The 26,726-nt window shown below is 35.7% G+C and overlaps 3 protein-coding genes across 14 annotated transcripts in view; 2 read left to right on the forward strand and 1 right to left on the reverse strand.

Moving 5' to 3' along the window:
• Nucleotides 1–26,726, forward strand: part of rab3ip (RAB3A interacting protein (rabin3)) — an 847,807-nt gene that overhangs the window by 508,854 nt on the left and 312,227 nt on the right. The gene's annotated exons all lie outside the window — the stretch shown is intronic.
• Nucleotides 1–26,726, reverse strand: part of LOC141381826 (C-type lectin lectoxin-Thr1-like) — a 59,691-nt gene that overhangs the window by 16,431 nt on the left and 16,534 nt on the right. For 3 of the 11 annotated variants that reach the window (XM_073948853.1, XM_073948846.1, XM_073948852.1), the window contains exons 1-3: nt 9,955–10,036; nt 5,238–5,298; nt 3,291–3,650 (exon numbers count right to left, since the gene is read on the reverse strand). In XM_073948853.1, coding sequence (XP_073804954.1) covers nt 3,291–3,340 — 50 coding nt within the window. In that variant the 5' untranslated portion in view covers nt 3,341–3,650; nt 5,238–5,298; nt 9,955–10,036. Of the gene's footprint in view, nt 2,175–3,290; nt 3,651–5,237; nt 5,299–8,466; nt 9,495–9,954; nt 10,037–26,726 lie in introns of those variants that run through there. The other 8 variants (XM_073948850.1, XM_073948848.1, XM_073948851.1 and 5 more) reach the window with 7 other exon arrangements.
• The window catches only part of zmp:0000001020, a 68,592-nt gene continuing 50,851 nt past the window's right edge, over nt 8,986–26,726 (forward strand). Inside the window, 1 exon segment of the mRNA XM_068220828.2 lies at nt 8,986–9,106. Within this exon segment, the coding sequence (XP_068076929.1) occupies nt 9,081–9,106 (26 nt within the window). The 5' untranslated portion in view covers nt 8,986–9,080.

Here is a 26,726-nt window from a genome sequence, read left to right on the forward strand (position 1 = left end):
CAACACACCAACCTGTAGGTTTCAAACAAGCCTGAAGGACTCAATTAGATTGATCAGGTGTGTTTAATTAGGGTTGGAACTAAACTGTGCAGAGCTGCGGCCCTTCTGGAACTGAGTATGACACCTGTGGGTTAGAGCTAAACTCTCCAGGACACCGGCCCTCCAGGAACAAGTTTGTTGACCCCTTCCCTAGATTCATTTCTCATTTTACAGGTGTCGGACAGGGGAGCAACATCCAAAACAACAACACACTTGAAGTACAGTTGATCACGAAGATACTTTAAAGACTCAGAGAGGGTCATAATCCCCCATGGGAAGCCCACTTCGTTGTGCTACATATATTCCATGGGACTACATACAGCGGTGCCTGTCTTTTCGCATCAAATATAAGCAACAAAAATATGTTGGTGGTTCTCGTGGAGAAGGCTGTTTGCTAGTATGTGGTGTTTTGAAGCATGGTAGTTGGCTTTGTTTCAGCCACGCTTCATTTCACTCAATTTATTCAAGCTTCTTGTTTAATTTCTGAATAGTTGACCAAACAAACAAAATTGGCTCCTAAATTAATAATCTTCCAACCAAAATGTATGAAGTTGTAAAAAATTGTGTCTCAAATGCTTCTTTCGACGTACTGCCATCTCCTCGTTTTCATCCAACAAATGAAATGACGAAATAAAAGACAAACAAGTCTGTGGCGAGAGGGCGTGGCCGAGAGCTGTGGGAACGGAATGAGGCCGCCGTGTAAGTGGATGCACCTGTGGTGCGCACCGGCCTCGGATCCCACGGAAGGAGCTCTGGACTATAAGAGGAGGAACGATGGCAGAGGAAGCCGAGAGAGGACCGGGCCCAGGCATATTGTTTTACTTTTGCTTTCAGTTATTAATAAATATTTTAAAACTGCGTCGGTTCTCCGACCCCTTCTTCCCGGTGGCCAAAGGGCCGTAAACTTTAATACAAAGTCGTTTATACTACAACCACAAATCAGAAAAGGTGGGGGCAGTATGGAAAACGCTAATAAAAAAGAAAGCGGTGATTTCTACATTTGCTTTGACTTGTATTTCATTGCAGACAGTACAACAAACATTATTTCATGTGTTCCTCGTAATTTCTATTGTTGTGTTTGTCAAAATAAACACATTACAATTTTGGTTCTTGCAACACATTTCAACAAAAGTTGTATCAGTGAAGCATTTACCACTGTGTTGCCGTTCCTTTTCACAACACTTTAAAGACGTTTAGGGATCGAAGACACCAAGTGATCAAGTGTTTCAGGTGTAATTCTGTCCCATTCTTCCTGCTAACAAGTCTTAAGGCGGGCAACAGTACAGGGTCTTTATTTTAGCATTTAGCGCTTCAAAATGCGACACAGATTCTCTATTGGAGACAGGTCAGGACTGCAGGCAGGCCAGTCAACGACCTCTTCTTCCGCAGCCACGACTTTGTAATGTGTGCATAATTTGGTTTTGCATTGTCTTGTTGAAATAAGTACTTTTCAGCAAGTTACCTTTGCCAAGGGCACTGACACAACCCCAATACCCTGACAGACAGTTGCTGGTAACAGTCTGGATGAGACTTTTCTTTTTTGGTCCGGAGCACACGACTTCCATTTCTCCCAAAAAATACCTGAAGTGCTGATTCATCTGTCCACAGTACTCATTTCCACTGTGTGATGGTCCATGCCAGATACCTCTGAGCCCTGAGAAGTCGATGGTGCTTCGGGACAACGTTAGCATAGGGCTTCCTTTTGGCACAGTACAGTTTTAACTGGCTTTTGTGCCTGTAACTACATATTGTGGTACTTGACAAAGGTTTGCCAAAGTAGTCCTGAGCCCATGTGGTGATATCTCTTATAGATGAATGGGGATTCTTGATGAAGCACCTCCAGAGGTGTCGGAGATCACGGTTGTTCAGCTTAGCCTTGCGCCCTTGTCTTTTACGCACTGAAACTCCTCCAAATTCCTTGAATCTTTTAATGATGTTAAGCACTGTTGGAGGTGAAATATCCAAATGTCTTCCTCTTTCGTTGAGGATTACTTTTTTCAAACATTCCAATAATTTTCTCACATATTTGTTAGCAAACTGGCGATCCTCGGCCAATTTTTGCTCCTAAAGGACTAGACCTTTCTTGGATGCTGCTTTTGTACCACGTCATAATTACAATCACCTGTTGACATCACCTGTTTCAAATCACATCGTTATTCAACAAGTTTACCTGATTCCTGTCCCAACTTATTGTTAACGTGTTGCAAGAATCAAAATCTTAAATTTAAAACTATAAAAATGATTAGGAACACATTAAATAATGTTTGTTGTGCTGTCTGCAATGACACAAGTCAAAGTAAATTTAAAAACCAATACTGCCTTTTTTATTTGCATTTTCCACACTGTCCCAACTGATTTGGGGTTGTAAATACAACACTTACCAAAAAAAATGGCTACAACACCGTTCTTCTCTCGGAGCTGCCATCATTGTTGTGTTGTGCACCGGTGCCGCATTTACAACCCTGCCAACTACAGTGCGGGGGTGTCGGAGTGTCCAAAAACAATCCCCTCACTTAGCCTTTTCAAACTTCTTTTCGCCGTCAAACGAAGAACGAAATAGACATTCAAGAGTTCACACTTGAGGATTGATTATAAAGCTTGTTTGGCATGCTGTCCTGGGAGAGAGCCCTGGGCTCCCTCCCGTTTGCAAGGCAAGAGGGGAGTTTGAGCTTAGGTAGATCTCGAGAACTCCCCTTCTGTAGTAGCTAATGAACAGATAGGGATTGCTCTTACTCACTAGGAGCATGTCGATGGCGCCGATTTGGATTAGTCAGTTAACTTAAGATGCATGGTTTTGGACGGTAGAAGGAAACCAGGGAATCTGGGGGAAATCCACATGAGCACGGGGAGAACTAGTAAACTCCGCACGGAAACATTGGCTGGCTTGGTAAGGACTAGAACCAGTGACGTTCTTGCTGTAAGGCAACAGTGCTAACCACTGGGCCACCCATCTAGGAAAGGAGGAGGAGTAGGGGTGGAAGGGGGGATTCTTCAAAACGAAGATGGCTGTGATATAGAACTGAGGGTATTTATAGTGGCTTAGGAATCATCATATTGGTGAATCATAAATTGTATAATGAGGGACCAGCCTCAATCAATCATAGGCACGTGTTCCTCTCGAAATTAGTTTATAAATAAACTTCACTTATTTGAAGTATATCGGGTCCTTTAGAGCAACTACTGGTTTCATCTACTCAGGAATATCACATTATGATATAACATAAGTCACATGTGCTTTTAGCATGTCTTACCACTGTAGCAAAAGAAGGGGAAAAGTGTAGCACAGCTCCAGTCTCCCCATGTGCTGTAACTCATCACACCACACTCTTCATGTCCATTGTTGTTTGGTTCTCCAGGCATCCAACTGGAGAACGTAATGTTCTCGTTCTGATAAGACCACCGCCAGCTGTTGATGTCATTGTACAGTCCAATCCAAGCCATCGCACCCATTTTATGAGCCGCTTCTAGTAGATATGCCAAGTCTTCGCTCCTCTGAACAGTGGCCAAGTCAATGTGATTCTGCCTGCAGTAAGCCTGTGCCTGGTCCCAAGTCATTTGTTTTTGGATGGGAACATAGCCATATAATGTGCCCCCGGCGAACGGAAAGTACCCTGTTCGAGAGGAACATGTTTAATGTGGAAATTAACATGCTATAATTATCCCAAATGTATTGTTTATTTTTAATCTAATATAATAAGGTGCATATAAGATTGACACCTAGTTGTTGAAGTAGTATTGCTGTTCGAAAACAAAATACTTTTTCACTGGGCCCCTCCTCCGATGACTCCACATTCAGGCAGGTTGTCAAATTGACAACACCATCAGGAGCGAGCGTTCCTGACTATCGAGCCTACACCACATTTTTCATACTAATAGCAATTTTTGTCCAAACACTCCTGAAATTTCAGTCTCAATTCCTCACGGTTGATCAACAGAATGTACTTCTATGACATTGATCCCCTCAGATACTGATTTTGTGCTTTATTCAGCGTTCAGTGTGACCAATGTGAGTTTGAAAGTCATCTGATGTGACATTTATTATGGTATTGAACGCAGCATCAGATAGTTCACCTCAGATCTTGGAAATAAAGTAAACACCCCTACTGAAAAAAACAGCTTAAACCAGCCTAGGCTGGTTGGCTGGTTTTAGCTGGTCGACCAGGCTGGTTTTAGAGGGGTTTTGGCCATTTCCAGGCTGGTTTCCAGCCATTTCCAGCCTGGTCTTAGCTGGTCAGGCTGGGAGATGACCAGCTAAAACCAGCTTGACCAGCCTAGCCAGGCTGGGAGTCCAGCCAAAACCAGCTATGTCCAGCTTAAACCAGGCTTGTCAAGCTGGTTTTTAGCTGGATTTAGCTGGTCATTTTCCAGCCTGACCAGCTAAGACCAGGCTGCAATGGCTGGAAACAAGCCTGGAAATGGCCAAAACCCCTCTAAAACCAGCCTGGTCGATCAGCTTAAACCAGCCAACCAGCCTAGGCTAGTTTAAGCTGGATTTTTCAGCAGGAACAGGTTTCCCAGTAAACGGTGACTTAACAACTATCAGGATTTCATGCAGGCTTCATGACTATTAGTGTGTATGGATGTTTCCCAGTGATGGGTTGCGGCTGAAAGGGCATCCGCTGCTTAAAAACATGTGCTGGATAAGTTGGTGGTTCATTCCGCTGTGGTGACCCCTGATTAATAAAGGGACTAAGCCGAAAATACAGAAAAATGCTAATTTATCAGCCTGATCTCGCAAGGAAACGCAAGTATTTGACGTATTGTCAGTTTAGTTGCTAGTTTAGCTAATTCGTACGAGTTTAGTCAGCTTTAAAAAGGAGGCGTGGCAGCCAACCCCGCCCCTAACCCCAACCGTCATTGGGTGATAAGCAAATTGCACTAAATTGTACGTATTAGATCGTACGAATTCATACGAATTAGCCACGAAATCAAAAAGTTACGAATTGCCTTGAGGTTGCGTTGGATTGACCCATATTTACAGTGTTTACACATACAGGCGTGGACATAATGGCCGGTATTCTTCCATTAAACAAAGAAACACTAAAGTGGCCACTAGTATAACTTGAAACTGAGCCATTAATCATCAACAAAAATATTCGAATATTGCTTTCGAATTGTGGCTGAACAGAAGCATTCCACTAATGAAACTGGCCAGGACAAAATTAAAAGGGACCACATCTGTACACGCACACGCTCACCTGAAAGCCAAAACAGCAAATGTAAGAGCTTGTTCATTGGATCTGCCAGCGTATATAGAGCCTGAAATAGTAGAAAGAACATCGCTGATCACAAACACATTCAGAAACAGGTGAGCTTTAAGCACAAATACTGAAAAAAATTATCTGAACATGAGTAAATCGCAAAATTACCTTAACAGCAGATGTCGTGAATATCACTAAGTACCCTACTTTAAACATCGACACCAAGCCTTTAGCTATATTCCCCTTTGCTCTCTCTATTTGTAATCTCTACCTACACACATTTTTAAGTATCACCCTTCATGCAAAGCATCTTGGATGCAAAATGTCTTAAGGAGAAATGGGTTGATTTCCATTTGCCCTTTGTCTGCGATTTAATGCTCTTCATTCAAATAGATGGATCCCAGATGGAAATAATCAGCCATCAGGACATACGCATCTCCACAATAGCTCTTAAAAAGAGGGTATAACTAACACAACCTCAGTTCCCAAGACAAGAAAAGCTTGGAGCGTTTTGTAAAATCCGTTAGAATCAAGGATATGTGATTTGGTATTTCTATATAACTTGTATTTAGGGGGTGACACTGTCGCCAGCAAGAAGGTCGCTGGTTCGAGTCCCACCTGGGCCAGTTGGCGTTTCTGTCATGGAAGCCGGGTGGTGAGGGTAGTGTCGCGGACGACGCCCTTATGGAAGGCCGAATGGTTCAAACTGTGCCTATTACCAAAAGCGTGTCATTCCAAAAACGATGTTTAAGACGAAAAGACGGTGAAAATCACGCCGTTTTGTAAAGTCTGACCCATTTGGCCTTCCATACGACCTCTCTATTCTGCCGCCCTAGACGCGGATATAACTGAGGGTGCGGGTGGTGAGGGTAGTGTCGCGGACGCCGCCCTCTCTATTTTGCTGCCCTAGACGCGGATATAGCTGAGGGTGCAGGTCGTGAAGGTAGTGTTGTGGACGCCCTCTCTATTCTGCCACCCTAGACGCGGATATAACTAAGGGTGGGGGTGGTGAGGGTAGTGTCGCGGACACCGCCTTAGACACAGATATAACTGAGGGCACGAGAGGTGAGGGTAGTGTCGGGGACACTGCCCTCTCTATTCTGCCGCCCTAGACGTGAATATAAGTAATGGCACGGGTGGTGAGGGTAGTGTCGCTGACGCCGCCCTCTCTATTCTGCCGCCCTAGTTGTGGATACAACTAAGGGCGCGGGTGGCGAGGGTAGTGTCGGGGACGCCGCTCTCTATTCCACCGCACTAGACGCAGATATAACTGAGGGCATGGGTGGTGAGGGTAGTGTCGCGGACACCGCCCTCTCTATTCTGCCACCCTAGATGTGAATATAACTAATGGCACGGGTGGTGAGGGTACTGTCGCTGAGCAATAAATAAATAAAGTAATAAATAAATAAATAAATAAAGCAATAAATAACTAAAGCAATAAATAAATGAAGCAATAATTAAATAAATATACCAATAAATAAACAAGTAAATAAAGCAATAAATAAATAAAGCAATATATAAATCAATAAAGCAATAAATAAATAAATAGACAAAGCAATAAATAATAAATAAAGTAATAAATAAAAAATAAATAAAGCTATAAATAAAGCAATAAATAAAAAATAAATAAAGCTATAAATAAATAAATAAACCATAAATAAATAAATAAAAAGCAATAAATAATCAAATAAAGCAATGAATAAATAAAGCAATAAAAAAGCAATAAATAAATAAATAAAGCAATAAATAAATAAAGCTATAAATAAATAAAGCTATAAATAAATAAAGCAATAAATAAATATATAAAGCTATAAATAAATAAAGCAATAAATAAGTAAATAAATAAAGCAATAAATAAATAAAGCTATAAATAAATAAAGCAATAAATAAATAAAGCTATACATAAATAAAGAAATAAATAAGTAAATAAATAAAGCAATAAATAAATAAAGCAATAAATAAAAAATAAATAAAGCTATAAATAAATAAATAAAGCTATAAATAAATAAATAAACCATAAATAAATAAAGCAATAAATAATAAAATAAATCAATGAATAAATAAAGCAACAAAAAGCAATAAATAAATAAATAAAGCAATAAATAAATAAAGCAATAAATAAATAAAGCTATAAATAAATAAAGCAATAAATAAATAAAGCTATACATAAATAAAGCTATACATAAATATAGCAATAAATAAGTAAATAAATAAAGCAATAAATAAATAAATAAATAAAGCAATAAATAAATAAATAAAGCAATAAATAAATAAAGTAATAAATAAAAAATAAATAAAGCTATAAATAAATAAATAAAGCTATAAATAAATAAATAAATAAACCATAAATAAATAAATAAAGCAATAAATAATAAAATAAAGCAATGAATAAATAAAGCAATAAAAAAACAATAAATAAATAAATAAAGCAATAAATAAATAAAGCTATAAATAAATAAAGCAATAAATAAATAAAGCTATAAATAAATAAAGTAATAAATAAATAAAGCTATACATAAATAAAGCAATAAATAAGTAAATAAATAAAGCAATAAATAAATAAAGCAATAAATAAATTAATAAAGCAATATATAAATTAATTAAGCAATAAATAAATAAAGCTTTAAATTAATAATGCAATAAATAAATAAAAAAAGCAATAAATAAATTAATTAAGCAATAAATAAATAAATAAAGCAATAAATAAATAAATAAAGCAATAAATAAATTAATAAAGCAATAAATAAATAAATAAAGCAATAAATAAAGCATCAAATAAATAAATAAATAAATAAAGCAGTTGGACAGCGTACAATAATTGAGTTACATTGTTACCACATTTCTGAAAGACGTCTCTCATGCTAAATTTCTTTGATCGAAAATATGTTAATATATTGTAATAACAGGCAGAGTGTAAAAATTCATATGAGCCATTTCTCTTTTACTATAAATGTTAAAAAATTAAGTAACAGCAGATCATTTATCAGCGGGTTTGCTTCTTATTTGCATAGCAAATGAGTCGACAACAACAAAAACAAAGCAGGAATGAAACCTTTCAAGTACAGTAGTATACTAATATGAGCAGAATACCATATAATGCAGTAGACTAAGTAGACACAATACACAGATTTATAAACACACACACAGTTATCCTTTAGTGTAATTCATGCAAGTTAATCCAATGATCTTTTTTTGTTGCACAAAAAAAATATATATATAGGATCACCCATATAGTCCATGGAGAGCAACGTGTTGTTCTGGAGTTTTCTTGCAAAACTTGGCAAACATCCCTTAAGCAAGCAATTATGACAAAGAACATTAAAAAAAGATAAATACATTACTTTTGAAACGCTGTAAATTATCGTATTACCTTTAAAATAATTGTTGTTTTTGAATTAAAACTGTTTGATTTCTACATTTTTGTTGGCCCACCCGAAATGTCCCAGAGCCCACCCTAAAGTTCCAAGCTGGAGCCGAGCCTGATGTCTCATAAAAAAACATGTATGAACAATGAAGCTGAATAAATAAACTTACCATTGGGGTGTGGTTTGTTAATAGGATATTAGTTTCAGTTCTAATCAGACAAACTTTTATAACACTTTGAATCTATGATTTTACTACAAAGTTTGACGATGGTTACTTCAATACAATCCTAAGGTTGGTTTTCGCAAGGGGGTTAACTTTAGAGACGATCCCTAACTTGCAGCAGCAGTTTTAACATGGACAAAACCGAAAGTTCACTGTCAGAGCAAATTACCGACGCTCTGCTTTCATAAAGCTTAGACGAAGTTCAGTCAGCTTGTGTTGATTATTCAACTTCAGTATGTGAATGCCGTGAAAATGTCAGCTGAAGATGTGTTTGTTTGGTAAGTATTGTGGCAAAATAAAGTTCGAATATTTACATGTTAGCTTATTCTATTTAAGAACAGTACTTTCTTACAGCACACTGCGAGTGTTTTAGTTGCGTTTGTTTACTCCTGTGGACTTTTGAACCCGGAAGAGTTTTTAAATGAAGCTACATGAGGTGTTCCTAGTGTTTTGCGTTATATCAGATTAATTGAGCAGTCGCTTTTCTTCAATTCGAAGCATAAATGCACTACAATGTAGCCTATATAAATTATTTAAACTCTTTAAAGGTTAGCTTTGCATGTATCTTTAGCTTCATGACTGTCACTGCGGTTTGAAACGGCGTGTATGATCAGTGCAGCTGCTGTTTAACTAGTATGGCTCGTTTCTCACAAGCTCATGTGACACACTATTACATCCAAAAGACTGAATAAATAAGCCTAAAGGGACATGCTATCCATTTTGTTATTATTAGTGCTCTTGCAAAAATCAACCATAGATTTTACTGTAGTTACCATGGTCAAACCAAATAGGTGTTGTAAAACCACAAAGTGAACTATAGTTCTACTGGGGTTTTGTAGTAAAACTAAAGTACCTACAAAACAAACCATAACTTTACTAGAGCATTTGAAGTAATTTCCTTGTCAAAAAAAATCCCATTGAAATGTCAGCTGAATTCCTGGAAACCAACCGGGGTAAAGTTGGTTTTATATTCACACATTCAAACTTCCGAGATGAACTACTTCATTAGTCAGCCTTTACATGGGCTCGTTTTGGTAATGTACCATTGTCGAGTACTATAAGCACAAACTTAAACACATTTTACGGTACAACTCGGCATTCAAACAGAGTTTATAAACGCGTTTACTTGCATGGAAGGTCGTGATGTCATGCCTTATCTGAGGAACCATCTCCAAATTATCTGTCTCAACCACGGCAGCATAGGGACTGTTCGCTTCCGGGTTTTTGGAGTCGACTCTGGAATCGACTCCTAATTTTGGAGTCGGTGGAATCGACTCCGGAATCGATTCCATTTACATTCCTTAAAATAGCGTATGGATTAAACATGCTTTAACCGCTTTAAACAATGCTACTGCGTCAATTTCAGCTTTAGCCACATTGAGTGGTTATCTTTTTGGTCAGACAAACCAGAAGTTTCAATCATCTGCAGCCACCATAAACTAATTATCAGCCTACATTTGTTAACAGCATAATTATCAGACTATTTTAATTATTTAACATTATTTTATATAATTGTCATATTTTAAAAGTTAAAACATTCGTTTATTATCATATTGTTTAATAAAATAATGTACAGCAGTTCATTAACAAAGAAAAAAATTTAGCCCACAAACAAGGTTAATAAAACAAATCATAAATAATCTAATGTTTTATGGGCTACTTGAATACTAGATCTACAGAGTTAACGAAATAATCCAGAGTAGCCTAGGCCTAGCGGACGGGCACGCAAGGCATGACCCAAATCTGCAGCTGTCCATGTCTTTATTTTTTAACGGCAAGACACTCCAACCGATCAATAAACAAAACTGCTCGATTTTCAAATTAGGCCCTCACGGAGAAAGTCAATTGTACTTTGTTTGATTTAAATTATAGCCTATGCACCAATAAACAAGTTAAAGAAATGCATAAATGAATAAATACAATAAATATGGGTTCCTAAATATCGATATTGTTTTTAATAAAAAAAAACAATAACAACATTCAACATTTATACAATGAATAAGTTGGACATTTAGGGGGCCATTTAACATGTTTCTGTGTTTTAGTTTTCTTTAATATACGTAAAATATTTTCTAAAATGTCAAGCAGGAATTGATATGCTTTAAATATGCTTTATATCATGATATGCTTGTTTCATTCGTTTTCATTTCACTTGATGCATTAATGTTTGAATACTGAAATAAATAACAGACATTGTTAAATTGTTATTTTACCAACAAAATGTGTATTATATCATTATCAACTTTTGATATAAAACCGCTGTGTAATTTGATTGTTTAAAATTAAATAACTGCTATATTTTTTATTAGTGATAGTGCCCGCTCACTTTTCACAAGGCCTGTCAAAAAATATATTTCTGCAACTTATACAAATGCACTATTATTATTGCATTATCAACGTTTAATTTTCTGTTATGTATGGACATTTTAAATATATTTAGGCTATTTCCCTCCAATCATTACGTTACATTTTGGTAATTTTCCCTCCAAATAAAATAAATTTGCTGTCTGGCCCGGTTTGGCACGGAATGTAACGGTTCAGCATAAGTGAAAAAAGCGGCTTTAAAGAGGTAAATATACGAAATTCCTTTCAAAAATATATTTTTTCCAAGAAAATATACAAATTATATTTTAGTTTGAGCCCAATTGTGCGGGTGGATGATTTTCGGTCAGTGGAAAGTAAGGATTTAATTAATGCCTCACTATTGTATCACAATCTTCTGTCATATAGGCCTATTTGCAATTTTTTTTAATGTCAAAATTAAAACATTACGTCTTGCGTCTGATTTTTCCTTCACTTCCACATTTTTCCACTGATGTGCTTTTACATTTAGATTTAAACGAAATGTAAAAATTAAAAAGAAAACGAATTATTTCGTAAGGATGCCCTTACATAATGAAGCCTTTGACAGTAAGCATCAGTTTTCTTGACATGATTGGATGAAGGGGGCGATGCGGTACTGGATTTGTGCGTACCTTGTAATAAAATCCTCCAGGCTCCCCTAATTATTATTATTATTATTATTATTATTATTATTATTATTATTATTATTATTATAGAATTTTATTCCAAATAAATAAGAAGAATCAATCATACATGTTACTGAAAAACCATGTAAAGACACAACTGGAGTAAAATAGGACTTTTGCATGAATTATGACAGTTTTATAGCTTTCTGCTTCATAGCCATGTTTAGTCAAAGTATCATCATCATCATATGAGAAACTTTAGTTTTGTCGACTTGCATGTCGGTGCATATAAGCGTGTAAAACAATCAGGGCTGCGTTTCCCGATAACGATTGATCTTAGCACTTAAGAGCGTTTTCTACGAGTCATTTTGCGAACGTTCGTTATTGTTTCACGTGCGTTTCCCAAAAATGCACTTAACACAATTGCACGTAGCCCAGCTTTAAGTGCAACTTAGGAGTCGCTATCCGTTTGTTAAGTGCTGAAATGTCACGCTATAGAATGGCTCGTTATTGTTGCACATATAGCAATCCATATAATTGTTCTTCTACTTGTGTGAATGTATATTCAACTCGAATAACATAAAAAAAAATATTTTTGAGCCAGTTTAAAAACATAAATTAACTGGAAATGTCGTACTGTAAAAACACTGTCTTGCTCCAATCTCGCATAAAACTAATTCTAACAGTCCTTGCCGGAAATGACATCAGCATCATTTTCGATATTTATATGAAACCTTAATTAAGTAGAATTATTTATCAATTTCTTTATCAAAAATTGCTTATCTCACATCAAAATAAATAAATAAGTAAATAAATAAATAAGCTCTTACATTTATTTTTGAAAAGTTTAGCCTAATTATCCCCACCTGATGTGCATTTGCTAATAGGACAAAAATATAAATGAATAGAGATATACGTACAAATAAAATGAATAATGACTTTGAAGAGAAGTAAATTGTAGGTGCAATTTGCCGGTTGTCCAGCAGGTGCCCTCATAACTCTGTCTCCTTACGATGCACTTAAGGCTTTACGATTACTCCAGAGCACTCGTAGATCCACTAAGATTTTCAAGTGCTACTTAAGTTACGATGCTTTTGGGAAACAGACCGTAATATTAAGATCAGTCGTACGATCATTTCTACGAACTTCTTAGGCTTACGATGCTTTTGGGAAACGCAGCCCAGGATGAGGAGCAGTGCGTTTGAGGCGCACGGGAATAGCTTTCTGCGCACAAGCATCAGTTTGTTTTTACCAGTGTTGTTTCGGTTGCACATAGAGAATAACAAACTTGCGCGTGCAAGTCCTAACGTCTTTATTCTGGGATAACCACTCTAAATTAATACACTTGCCTAAAGTAAATCTTATCTCAAACCGTTTACTGGGACACTTTATTTATTTTTTTTTATTTTTTTTTAAATGTGTCATTTGGAAACTTACACAAAGTAAACAAAATGTTTTGCATTTAGGATGCTGCATAGAAAGACTTTTCACACAGAAATATCTTTAAAAGAAATGGCCCAAAAGAAGGAAGTGCTCAACGTCAGTCTCATTGGACCAGTAGACCACAGAAGGTAACACAATATATTACACCGTATATTCCAACTGCAACCGGAGCACCCCGAGCGAGGAAACCCACAAACACTGGGAGCACTTGCAAACTCTACACAGAAACACCAGCTGACCCAGTCGGGACTCGAACCAGTGACCTTTTTGCTATGATCTGACAGTCTAACCAATGAGCCACTGTGTTACCCATGGACAAAACTTTTTACGTCATAAGAGAGGCCGACAGATATGGACATGCTACAGGTTCTGGAATGGCTGTTTGCTGTGTTTTGTCTAATCATTTTGCAATGTTTTGTGTGCCATGAAGCACTTTTTTCAATGACTTTCATTGAAAATTATGTATAAAAATGGATGTTGCCCTGACCACACACATGTAACCGTCAACTTGTTGAAATTGTAGTGTTATTTAATATATGTTTGTGTATTGTTTCTATCTGCATTGTGATATATTTTTCTTCTTTTTAGAGATGTTTGAAAGTCGGGTTTTGTATTTGTTCATTTAGTAAACAAGCTTAAGAAAGTTTAATAAAAAGTGAAATCCTTAGAATTAGATTGTTGAATGCCATTAAGCTGTTAATTATGTTTACTAATTAAATGATAAAATGTAAAATGTTTAGAGATAGATCTAATACAAACTATGCAGAGGTGCAATTTAACATATTATTTAACATTTAAACAATTTGAATTTTCTGGATTGGTTTTATTTTTATTCAATAATTAATAACATTAATTCAATAATAAATAAAGAACCCTTAAATGGTTCTAAATAGAACCATCTAACTTGAATTCAAAGAACCATTTCAAAGAACCATTTCTTTTAAAAGTGTACTTAAGACCAATAATAATAATAATAATAATAATAATAATAATAATAAAAGGATTTAACATAGAAATATTGAATTACTCCACAATGTGACCGCTGTATTGATAAAGTCCAGGTTTTGCTAATAGCGACCTTCAGCTTTTCTGTCTTGTTGAATTTATTGTCTCATATCTTCCTGACAATGGACAACAGTTTGTTTCATAATAGTTTTTGGACGGGTAAGTTTGCTGGTCAATCACACAGGGATACCATGGTCCTTAAAACACGTACTTTTTAGTACTTTTTGCTGTGTGGACAGGTGCCAAGGCCTGATGGAAAATCAAATTAGCATCTCCATAAAGTTTAGATTTTTCCAGCAGGACTTAGAGACCTGTACACGCTGCAAAAAGTACTAATACTTGGTTTAAGGACCATGCTATCCCTGTATTTCATTGGCCAACAAACTCGCCTGACCTAAAACTCATATATTCTGTAGTAAACAGAAAGATGTGAGACACCAGACCCAACAACACAGAAGAGCTAAAGGCTCCTATCAGAGCAACCTGGGATTCATAACACCTCAGCAGTGCCATAAACTGACTTCCTCCATGTCACATTACTGAATTAAATCATAAACAACAACAATAACTGATTGCTGTACATGTTCATACCTTTCAGTAGACCAACATTTGTGTTACAAATCCTTTGTTATTGGTTGTAAGTAATATTTAAATTTTACACAATCGTCAAAATGAAAAGAAACAAACACTTGAAATAAATCAGTCTTTTGTGCAATAAATCTATATATTAAAAAGTTTCACTTTAATTGAATTACTGAAAGTAATCATCTTTTCGATGTGATTGTAATTGATAAAGATGCACCTGTATATTATCTGTGATCACATTTTTTAAAGAGATGTGTACACATGCAGTGTAGCGTACCATTACAACTACACTAAAACTAGAAATGTCAATAGGAAACCTTAAGTATGGACAATTGAAATTTTATGTTTATGTGATAACAACTTTGAAAACAGTTTACCTAGTTGACTACCTAATTTATTCACTCTCTGACCATCCGATGTGTAGGTGATTAATTTGGCTTGGACTTTCCAAGAGATATAGACCATCAATTTGTATCATATAAATATCCAAGAACCATAGGTAAAAATATTTTTACTGCCCTACTGGAGTACAAGGTAACCTACAGCCTGTGGCCTGAGGATGATTAAATTAACTGCACATTTTCATTGTTGGATGAACTGTCCATTTAATCTGAAATGAGCCAAAACAGCTACACACCTTGGAATAAATTTTTAAAGTAAAACAAACCAAGTAAAATAAATGAAGTATTTGGCAACTAACCATTAGCAGAAAAACACCACAGCTTGACCCAGCAGTTTGTGGTGTAACATAAATTTAACTCTATGTCCAGCACTCCTGGATTTCTATTCACAAACAAGTTCATGTCTTTGTGAAATTGCTATTAAAGAAAAAGAGTCACCAGAGCACTACAGTAGAAGGGCAACAATTTAGAACCACACACACATAATCCAAGTACTAAAATAAAAGTATACAAACTGTAGATTTATTTCACATGAAAAAAATATGCTGAATACATTCACGTCTGACAAGAAATTAAGTTAGAGAGAGCTGCAAACTGTCTTGGGCCTGATTGAAAACCCAGATGCCGAACTAACATACACTACAAAATCTTGAACATATAAAGCATATAATACATACCACCAATGCTCAGGAATTCACCTTGCTTTGCAGTACTTTTGGGTCAATTAGGTACAAAAACATTTGTGCTATGGAATCTTGAAATCAACTTAGAACTGTGACTAAACCTGCACACTGGTAGTAAACTGGAAATCCTAAACATTGCACCTGTGAAAAAAAGTTATAGCTATTAAAAATTATTTGCATATCCAAAATGATTAAAGAGGAAAAAAGCCTTATCACATAAATGTCACCCAAATTGGCCAAGGAAATACTAAAATGCAAACAATTTACTCTCTGATTTTGAGGGTGTTTGTTTATATTGGGTGGATACCAAAACATGTAAAAGGATGATGATAATAAAGTTTGATTAATAAATAATACTAACTAAGAAAGTGTCACTAAATATTGTAAGGGTCCATCTCTTAGTCCTACTGAACTAACAGTATGGGTGAAGGTTCAATGTGTGTAAACCTTCACTCTAAAAAAATCCGGGGTTATGTTTTCTACCCAAATGTGGGTTGAGGCATTTGGGTAATTTTGGAGGGTTTATTTTCAGACTTTTTGGGTAGTGATATCATCTCAGCTTCTTGGTTCAAATCAACTCACAGCAGGGGCTGACTGGGATACCCCACACACACACACACACACACACACACACACACACACACACACACACACACACACACACACACACACACACACACACACACACACACACACACATACATACACACACGCACACACACACACACATAATATAATTATTGTTTAGTTATAGACATAATTTAATACTGACAGCTATTAAAAAAAAAAATTAAACGCAATGAAAATAGTGGAACATGGACACAGATTTCCTATATTTTTTGATGATTAAAATTAGATTTATGCCCATAGCAGCCCTTAGTCGGACCTTTCGGAATCTTTCTGAAAGTTGTACACCTGTAATCAAAAGCTGCACAACCCCCACCGTACTTCAGTGACGCTGAGTCATAACAACTCAATTGCTGGGTCATCTTTCGCGGGTATTTTGGAACATCGGCATGAGGAGGCGCTTTTCGAGCAGACTGTCTTCGGCATTTCAGGTGAAATAAAGATTTGTATTCATATACAAATCATAGTATGATTTCATGAATCATAGCCTTTATGATCCAAGGTTAGCCTTATTCAACAGGCGGCTCACACACGAATCACGCCAATTTTGTGACCGCATGCAGGCCCGGATTGGCTAATCTGGAGGACCGGGAGAATTCACGGTGGGCCGGACCATTTTGTGCCCGCAAGGGCTGGTGTCCCTAGTCCTTAGCTGCTTGCACTCTCAGCAGTCGCACTTATTTATTTATTTATTTGACCATAACCTCACTCTTTTAATTCATTATTTTGCAGCAGCTCTGCTCTTTTTATTTATTTTCTCGCAGCCAAAATGCAGCCTGCAGGTTGATGCTATCATTCGACCCCAAACAGCAGCACCTTAGTTAATATAAGAATTCAAATAATTAATATAATGAATATTACACCTGGTTAATGAAATCAGATGATTCACTACATGACTTAATCCGGGGTTAAAAGAGTAAAAGAGCATATTATCGCCAAATGTGGGCTAGTGGTCAGCGCATTGGACTATGATGTCGCCTATGATGAACTATGATGAATAATATTTTATTCTCCTTATTTATTTACGTTTTATTTCAAATAATAGGCCTATAGCCTAAATGTTTAAAGTTTTAGGTAAAGACGTCAAACTATGGCCACACATGCAAATAACCCACAGTTAGTTAATTGAATACTATTTGTATAACGGTAAATAAATATAGGGAAATCCAGCAGGAAATCAGCTTAACCGAGTCATCACGCTTCAGTGTTATGAAAATGTTAAATGTTACAACCTAATGTCATAAAAAAGTATTTAGATACATTAAGGCATTGTAGCCAGAAAAATACCTAAAAAGTAGCACTTGCACGACTACTGGTTTAATCGATTACTTTTCAAAACAATACTCGAGTTACTCGACTAGTGGTGCCTGCAAGCCAGCTGTATGCTCTGTGCGTACCTATACCATGAGAGAGCGGGAATTAATGCCGCTTTTTATTTATTTATTTATTTATTTGTGACATAATTTAAATTGATTATTAAACATTATACACTACAGCTGCCTGCTTTTCCACTATCGTGCTAAATCGTTCTGAGAACACTTCGGTATGGTTACGGTTGTTTCTCCACTGAGGACTCCGGGAGAAAACTTAACAAACAGCTACACGCACTGCTGAAAGACTTTTTTCTCCTGTGTATCGAATTAAGACACGCTATTGATGTTCACAATCCTGTAGCTACATATATCCATGAAACACGAACTTGCAGACTCTTTGAACAACGAGGAAATAACTGCACTTCAGTCAAGCCAGACGTCTTGTTTTGTGATTTAATGCCGGCTTTACCACCCGAAGGACGGTTACGGCGTGTTGAGATGTCGGCAGTCACCGGAGAAAGTCTAATCTTTCATTACTTTATTGGGGTTGTGTTTGAAAGCTTTAGTGGCACTGTAGCTGTCCAAGGCTGTATGAGTTAAATTATAGCGTAAATATGCACCAAATAAACAGGTAAAATTAATGAATAATTAAAATAAATATGGATTTTTAAATGTCGGTATAGTTTTTACTCAAAAAATAATAAGTAATAAAATGTTTTATAAAAATAAAATGAGAAATTTTCACATTTTTTTAACGATTCAGTTAAATATAATTTGAACATTTATTGGGGCATGTAACATGTTTCTGTGATCTTTAATACATACTGGGTAGCTACACAAAATATTTTCTAAAATGTCAAGCAGGATTTTGTCTATAGCTTTAAGTATGAAGACAATAAAATAATAAAACTAACAAAAATAAAATAATCAAAATACAAAAGTAAAAAAAAAAAAAAAATGTAATCCTGCAGGCGCCCCTGGTTCGAGCTTCTAAGAAGACACAAAGAAGTCCTTTGCAATGTTTTAGTAAATCATAGCTGAATGCATTGATTTCATAGCGCTAAAATAAATTGTCAAAACATTATATTACTTTTTTATGTTACAGAGTAATATAAAAATAAAAAGCTGCACGCAACATTGTCATTTAACATCTGCGTCATATGCGCTATATGCGAAGCAAACTCATGTTCATTCTGTAATACTTTAAGTTATTAATAACTTTATTATTTTTCAGCCGTAATAAGAACTAAGTAAAACCTAATTGTTAAACCAGTTCGGAAAGATAAAAATAGTTCTCGTCAACAATACAGCTGACCCGCAAAAAATGTATTAATAAATTAATAAATAATGCCTAAATAAAAGGTTGAAATTGAAAATACTTAAATTAAATGTTTATAATACAAACGAAAAAAGAAAAAGAAAAAAGCTAGGCTAACTCTTGCATTTTAATTATACATTTAATGTAGGCTATAGAAAGTGAAAGTAGCCACACCCGAAACCTAAAATGCGTCCTGAAAACTCATATTCATAACGCAGTATTCATAAAACTAATTAAAAGATTAATAAAATTATTCTGAGCAAGGCTAAATCTTATTCAATCATTTTATTTCTGCTACATTTCAACAGTTAGGCTACTTAAATAACAAAATGAACGAATATATATCAACCGGCCTGAATATTTTGCAAACGATCATGTGCGCAAGTAATAGTCTGTTATACAACAAGTAGTCTGATTTAAAAAAAAAATAATTCTAATATTTAAGTTTACAGCAGTGATAACAAGAATGAAAATTATTTGGGTTCAGAAAATAAATAGTTCAACAAGCGACAATATTCTATACAGCCAAACAGAAAATAAATAATACATAGTATTTCTAAATAAATTATTTAAATAAATAATACATATATATGTTAAAATAATAAATAACATATGCGCAGACACAGTAAAATAACAAATGACTCTATGATATTTTAACATGCACATGTATGAGAAAATGTATTTCATATTTAAAAGTCATAGAAAAAAACACAGCAACGCAACTATGAATAAAAAGCCCGTCTTGCAATTTAATCATTTTATAGGCCTATTTACCCTGTTTTAGACAGAAATAAGGGATAGAATCTTACTTCATCTGACTTTATACAGAACACAAGTCATCCCCGCTTTCATCCTCTCAGTCTTTGGTCAAGTTCATGATCGGTGGTTTACATTTAGGCAGGTTGCTACAGTGTTCCCGGCCAAAGAACATTTCTTTTACTTCGTGTGCTGGTGGCAGAGATAGCAAATGATTTCGCTTGCTTGGATAGTAGAAGAAACTGATGTTCATTATTACTCTGTGTTTCCTACTGGTTTTTTTCCAGCTGTGGCGGCAGGCCTTTTTATACAGATCTACCAAACACCTATGGCGTTATTTCAATCTCTTTGCTTGTGCGCATACTTATTAAGATAAAGTCATAATATACAGAGCAATAGATACTATAAAGTATACTTATGGAAACTGTTTATCTAACTGAAAGCTGTCACGTTTGCTGGCCTCACGCATCATGCACCTGTCAGTCAGCAAGCAAATGACGCACACATAGTTTGCGCCGTTATAATTCACCTACCTTTTAATATGTTTTGGTGCGATTATAACCAGCTATTAAAAAAACAGGACTGAATGTTCTGAATGGGAAGCTGTAATGTTTTTTGGCGCCCGGCCATGGAGGAATTAATGTAGCGGAGACCATTACCTACCATTGAATTTAATCATCAGCTGTAGTTGGAAGCTTTGTCGTTCTGATGTAATTTATAGTAGGCTAAATGCAAGCTCGATTGCTTCTGAGAGCTCAACTAGTAGTTGAAGTATTCGATCGCTCGACTAGTCTATGCTAGCCCTATACTAAAAAGAAACCTAAATTCACTATTATTACTGTGAAAATTTGTTAAATAACACGCAATTCAATAGGCAATATATAACTTTTTTTTGTAAAAGTAAAAATAAAAATTTATGTTAGGCTATCATGAGTGAGTTTTTTTCCGTGATATTGTCCGGTTGGCATTAGGCTATTAGGCCTACCCGTCATTTTATTCATTTATTAAGCCTATAATAACTTGTTTTCAGAATATTTTCATTCTTATAGGGCCATGAGCTACAAGTCAAAACAAGCTGAATATACTAACTGTATTTTAACTCTTAAAATATGCCTAAAATATATTTTCTGGTGTTTATTTTTGCATGAGCAAGTAGCCTAAACTGTTTAAGGATTATCATTCAGCCTACCTACAGCGCATGTGAGAAGTTGATCCACGGCAAATCCACTTAGGCTACGCACTATACTGTGCCTATTTTATTTATATATGTAAACTTGACTTCACAGGCCGATCATCTATAAACGCAAAAGGCATTTTTTAGGTGTCCTAACTTGACTGTTGCTGCATAATAGGATATTTATTTACAAAACTGTAAAAGTGCACTTTAGCTATGTCAAAATGAAAGCAAACATTCAAAAGGGTTCTGGGTTGTCAATTTTGACTTAATTTTAATATTAATAATGAATATAATGAATAAAAAAATAATTTAACTGTAGATTACTGTGGGACTGTGCAGTGAACTAAAAATTTTATTAGGCTATCCCCTAACTGAAAAACAAATGTAAATATGACTGCCTGTTGCGTTTTTGATAAAATTAATTTAACGGCGAATTTCTTCTGCGTTTCTTCGCTTTAGAGCTGAAGAGAATCATGAGAAATCCAAAAACATTTATGTTTGCTGGAAAAATTGTTTACAAACTGTTTTTGTAGCCTTTGCACCTTTTTTGAACGACTTATTTCACTGAATGCGAATCAGAAAGAAATGGCCATGGATGATGGTGATAATGAGAATTAAATAATCTAAGTACATAACAATCAATTTTGATGTTGGACCTGGTTAAAAAAGCTTCGATGATTATTTCCAAACTGTTTTTGTAGCCATTGCACCTTATTTGAATGAAATATTGGACTGAATGCGAATCAGACAGAAATGGCCATTGATGATGGTGATGCTGAGAAATAAATAATCTGAGTACATAACAATCAATTCTGATGTTGGACCACTTAAATGAGGCTCGGATGATCATTTCCAAACTGTTTTTGTAGCCATTGCACCTTATTTGAATGAAATATTGGACTGAATGCGAGTCGGAAAGAAATGGCCATTGATGATAGTAATGCTGAGAAATAAATAATCTGAGTACATAACAATCAATTCAGTTGTTGGACCACTTAAATGAGGCTTGGATAATTATTTCCAAACTGTTTTTGTAGCCATTGCTCCTTTCTTGAATGAGAAATTGGATTGAATGTGAATCAGAAAGAAATGGCCATGGATGATGGTGATAATGAGAATTAAATAATCTGAGTACATAACAATCTATTGTGATGTTGGACCTGGTTAAAAAAGCTTCGATAATTATTTCCAAACCGTTTTTGTAGCCATTGCACCTTATTTTAATGAAATATTGGACTGAATGTGAATCAGAAAGAAATGGCCATTAATGATGGTGATGCTGAGAAATAATCAATCTGAGTACATAACAATCATTTCTGATGTTGGACCACTTAAATGAGGCTTGGATAATTATTTCCAAACCGTTTTTGTAGCCATTGCACCTTATTTGAATGAAATATTGGACTGAATGTGAATCAGAAAGAAATTACCATTGATTATGGTCATACTGACAATGAAATAATCTGAGTACATAACATTAAATTCTGATGTTGGACCACTTAAATGAGGCTTGGATGATCATTTCCAAACTGTTTTTGTAGTCATTGCTCCTTATTTGAATGAGATATTGGACTGAATGTGAATCAGAAAGAAATTGCCATTGATGATGGTGATGCTGAGAAATAAATAATCTGAGTACATAACAATCAATTGTGATGTTGGACCTGTTAAATGAGGCTTGGATGATCATTTCCAAACTGTTTTTGTAGCCATTGCACCTTATTTTAATAAAATATTGGACTGAATGCGAGTCAGAAAGAAATGGCCATTGATGATAGTGATGCTGAGAAATAAATAATCTGAGTACATAACAATCAATTCAGATGTTGGACCACTTAAATGAGGCTTGGATGATCATTTCCAAACTGTTTTTGTAGCCATTGCACCTTATTTGAATGAGATATTGGATTGAATGCGAATCAGAAAGAAATGGCCATGGATGATGGTGATAATGAGAATTAAATAATCTGAGTACATAACAATCTATTGTGATGTTGGACCTGGTTAAAAAACCTTCGATAATTATTTCCCAACAGTTTTTGTAGCCATTGCACCTTCTTTGAATGAAATATTGGACTGAATGCGAATCAGATAGAAATGGCCATTGATGATGGTGATGCTGAGAAATAAATAATCTGAGTACATAACAATCAATTCAGATGTTGGACCTGTTAAATGAGGCTTGGATAATTATTTCCAAACCGTTTTTGTAGCCATTGCACCTTATTTGAATGAAATATTGGACTGAATGCGAATCAGATAGAAATGGCCATTGATGATGGTGATGCTGAGAAATAAATAATCTGAGTACATAACAATCAATTCTGATGTTGGACCACTTAAATGAGGCTTGGATAATTATTTCCAAACTGTTTTTGTAGCCATTGCACCTTATTTGAATGAATTATTGAACTGAATGTGAATCAGAAAGAAATGGCCATTGATGATAGTGATGCTGAGAAATAAATAATCTGAGTACATAACAATCAATTCAGATGTTGGACCACTTAAATGAGGCTCAGATAATTATTTCCAAACTGTTTTTGTAGCCATTGCACCTTATTTGAATGAGATATTGGACTGAATGTGAATCAGAAAGAAATGGCCATTGATGATAGTTATACTGACAATGAAATAATCTGAGTACATAACAATCAATTGTGATGTTGGACCTGTTAAATGAGGCTTGGATGATCATTTCCAAACTGTTTTTGTAGCCATTGCACCTTATTTGAATGAAATATTGGACTGAATGCGAGTCGGAAAGAAATGGCCATTGATGATAGTGATGCTGAGAAATAAATAATCTGAGTACATAACAATCAATTCAGATGTTGGACCACTCAAATGAGGCTTGGATAATTATTTCCAAACTGTTTTTGTAGCCATTGCACCTTACTTTTAACATTTGTTACACACAATGTTTTCTAATTGTCAAAAGTTATAAAATACAGTCAGATTTTAAATTTCATGCTATGAGTTGTTATTCTTTTATTAATCAATGTGAAGAAAGCGTTATGAGTAAAGATTTAAAAAAAAACATTTTATATTGAGATATAAAACAGCTTGTTTATTGTCCTGCAATGTGGTTTACTACAATAGAAAGAGTAGAAAGTGATATTTCTGAAGGAGGATATACATCAATTTTGTCTGATTTTAATTATTTATTGAAAGTTTTATTCAAACATTTCCACACAGCATAACATAGCAATGTTTGCAATTCACTTCATCCCAACCATTAAAAAACTGTTGCACATTTAAGTATCACAGTTCAAGTTTTAGAAACTTGTGGTTACTTCTGTAGGTTCCAGAAAAGATGTTTCAATTTGCTTTGGAGCAGTCATCCCATGTCTTCAAAACCTGGTCAAATAAATTACATGTCATTGTTGAAAGTATCACATCAACATACTTTTTAGTTTGATCCTAAATTGTGACAACATTGGCAAAATAAAAAAATACATTAATAAATAAACATGTTCTCTATTTAAGTAGCCTATGTTCAGTATTTAAAATGTCGTAGTTATCTTTGAACACAACATCATTATTTTTACTTTTATCATTGTGACAGGAACCTTTATATCATTACAAAACAATGCAACTGATAACATTCAATACTATTTGGATGTGAACTTGAATTTGAAAACTGACACTGTATATCTCCATATCTCAGATTTCAGGTACAGAGTCAGGCCTAATGCAGTCAATGTGTGCGCATTAAAAGCATTATATGCAGTTGTAAAGCAGTGAGAGTTCCTGATCCAGAGATAATAAGTTCGAATGTAGAGTAATGCAGGTACTGTAGAAAGTACTGTAGAATTGTAATTATTGTTATACAGGGTTACAAAAATGATGCTATATTGATGGCGTATCGACAGTTGTACCCTAGGCTATCTAGACTTTACCATAAAACAATAACATCAATAAAATATACAAAATCATACAAATCTTTTAGGCTATATGAAAAAGTTTTATTCTAGCCTTCAGTCAAATATAGAGTCGCTAGGTGTCGAAGCGCTTCTGAAATGATCGATGCTTTGAATCAGTTTAGTCACGTGACCTGGGTGTTTCGGATCAAGCTTCGGTGCAGTGTTTCGAAACACTTGCGTTTCGGGATCTCGACACTGTGTCGAAACGTCAGCCATCCCTACTTTTTACACGGTCCCTACTTTCACGTCCCACTGTTTCACGCACTATTGGATATACGACGGACATTCGCTGGTAACTGTGCCGTTTAAACTATATTCAACCATGTTTTTCGATTGTGAAAAAAAGAAAATAGTATGGTACTCAACATCATGTAGCAGATTACACTTTGAAAACACAACTTTATTGTGCATTTTATGACATTTTCATCGAAAACGGAAGCTCGAATGTGCGAATGTGCGAATATAAAACTCACTTTACCCCGGTTGGAAACCAGCCTGGAAATGGCCAAAACCCCTCTAAATCCCTGCTGAAAAATCCAACTTAAACCAGCCTAAGCTGGTTGGCTGGTTTTAGCTGGTCGACCAGGCTGGTTTTAGAGGGGTTTTGGCCACTTCCAGGCTGGTTTCCAGCCATTTCCAGCCTGGCCGTAGCTGGTCAGGCTGGGAGATGACCAGCTAAAACCAGCTTGACCAGCCTAGCCAAGCTGGGAGTCCAGCCAAAACCAGCTATATCCAGCTTAAACCAGGCTGGTCAAGCTGGTTTTAGCTGGATTTGGCTGGTCATTTTCCAGCCTGACCAGCTAAGACCAGGCTGGAAATGGCTGGAAACCAGCCTGGAAATGGCCAAAAACCCTCTAAAACCAGGCTGGTCGACCAGCTAAAACCAGCCAACCAGCCTAGGCTGGTTTAAGTTGGATTTTTCAGCAGGGAAACTAGGCTGGTTGACCAGCTAAAACCAGCCAACCAACCTAGGCTGGTTTAAGCTGGATTTTTCTGTAGGGAGTTTATCCTTTAGGATCCTATAGGATCTTAATGAATTCCTAAAGTCCTATGAACATTCAGATTTTTGTTTATGGAACTTCCACTTTGTCCTATAGGATCTGATTCGGATTTTTAGAATTGTTAGACAGTGGCTGCGTTCCTCAGCGGGTACTGCATTTGAATTTAAACGTACTACTCGGCCGTTAGTAAAGTACGTTCTTTACAGTATGATTGTGAGGAGTATGAATGGAATTCGGATGTACTACATCGGCCATTTTGTCATGGTCACGTGACCTACCTGCGTCAGTTGTGTCGCTTTAATCCCATTTATGAATTCGCTCGAGGGGCATCATGGGACAGCGCAGCGTGCATGGGATGCACACTCAAGAATCTCGCCGGAAGTAGTAAGTCATCCTGGTACTTCTCGCATACTGATTTTCCAATTCTATGAATTCGGACATACTACTCGGCTCGCATACTGATTTTAGCGTACTGTATAGTATGGAAGTATGCGGTTTCGGACGCAGCCATGGTATTTCACGGTAAAAAAGTGGTTTAAATAAAAGCGTACTACTTATTTATGTGTAAAGTCAGCGTGAGCCAGAAGTTGCAGAGACTTTTATTTCAGTATGCTGATTTACTTACAACTGAAATTGAATATTAAGTAGGGGGCGGGACTTTCTATTTGCTCATCATTCGCTGATAGCGTACGAA

The sequence above is a fragment of the Danio rerio genome, chromosome 4 (genome assembly GCF_049306965.1).
Source record: "Danio rerio strain Tuebingen ecotype United States chromosome 4, GRCz12tu, whole genome shotgun sequence".
In the NCBI taxonomy this organism is placed as follows: Eukaryota; Metazoa; Chordata; class Actinopteri; order Cypriniformes; family Danionidae; genus Danio; species Danio rerio.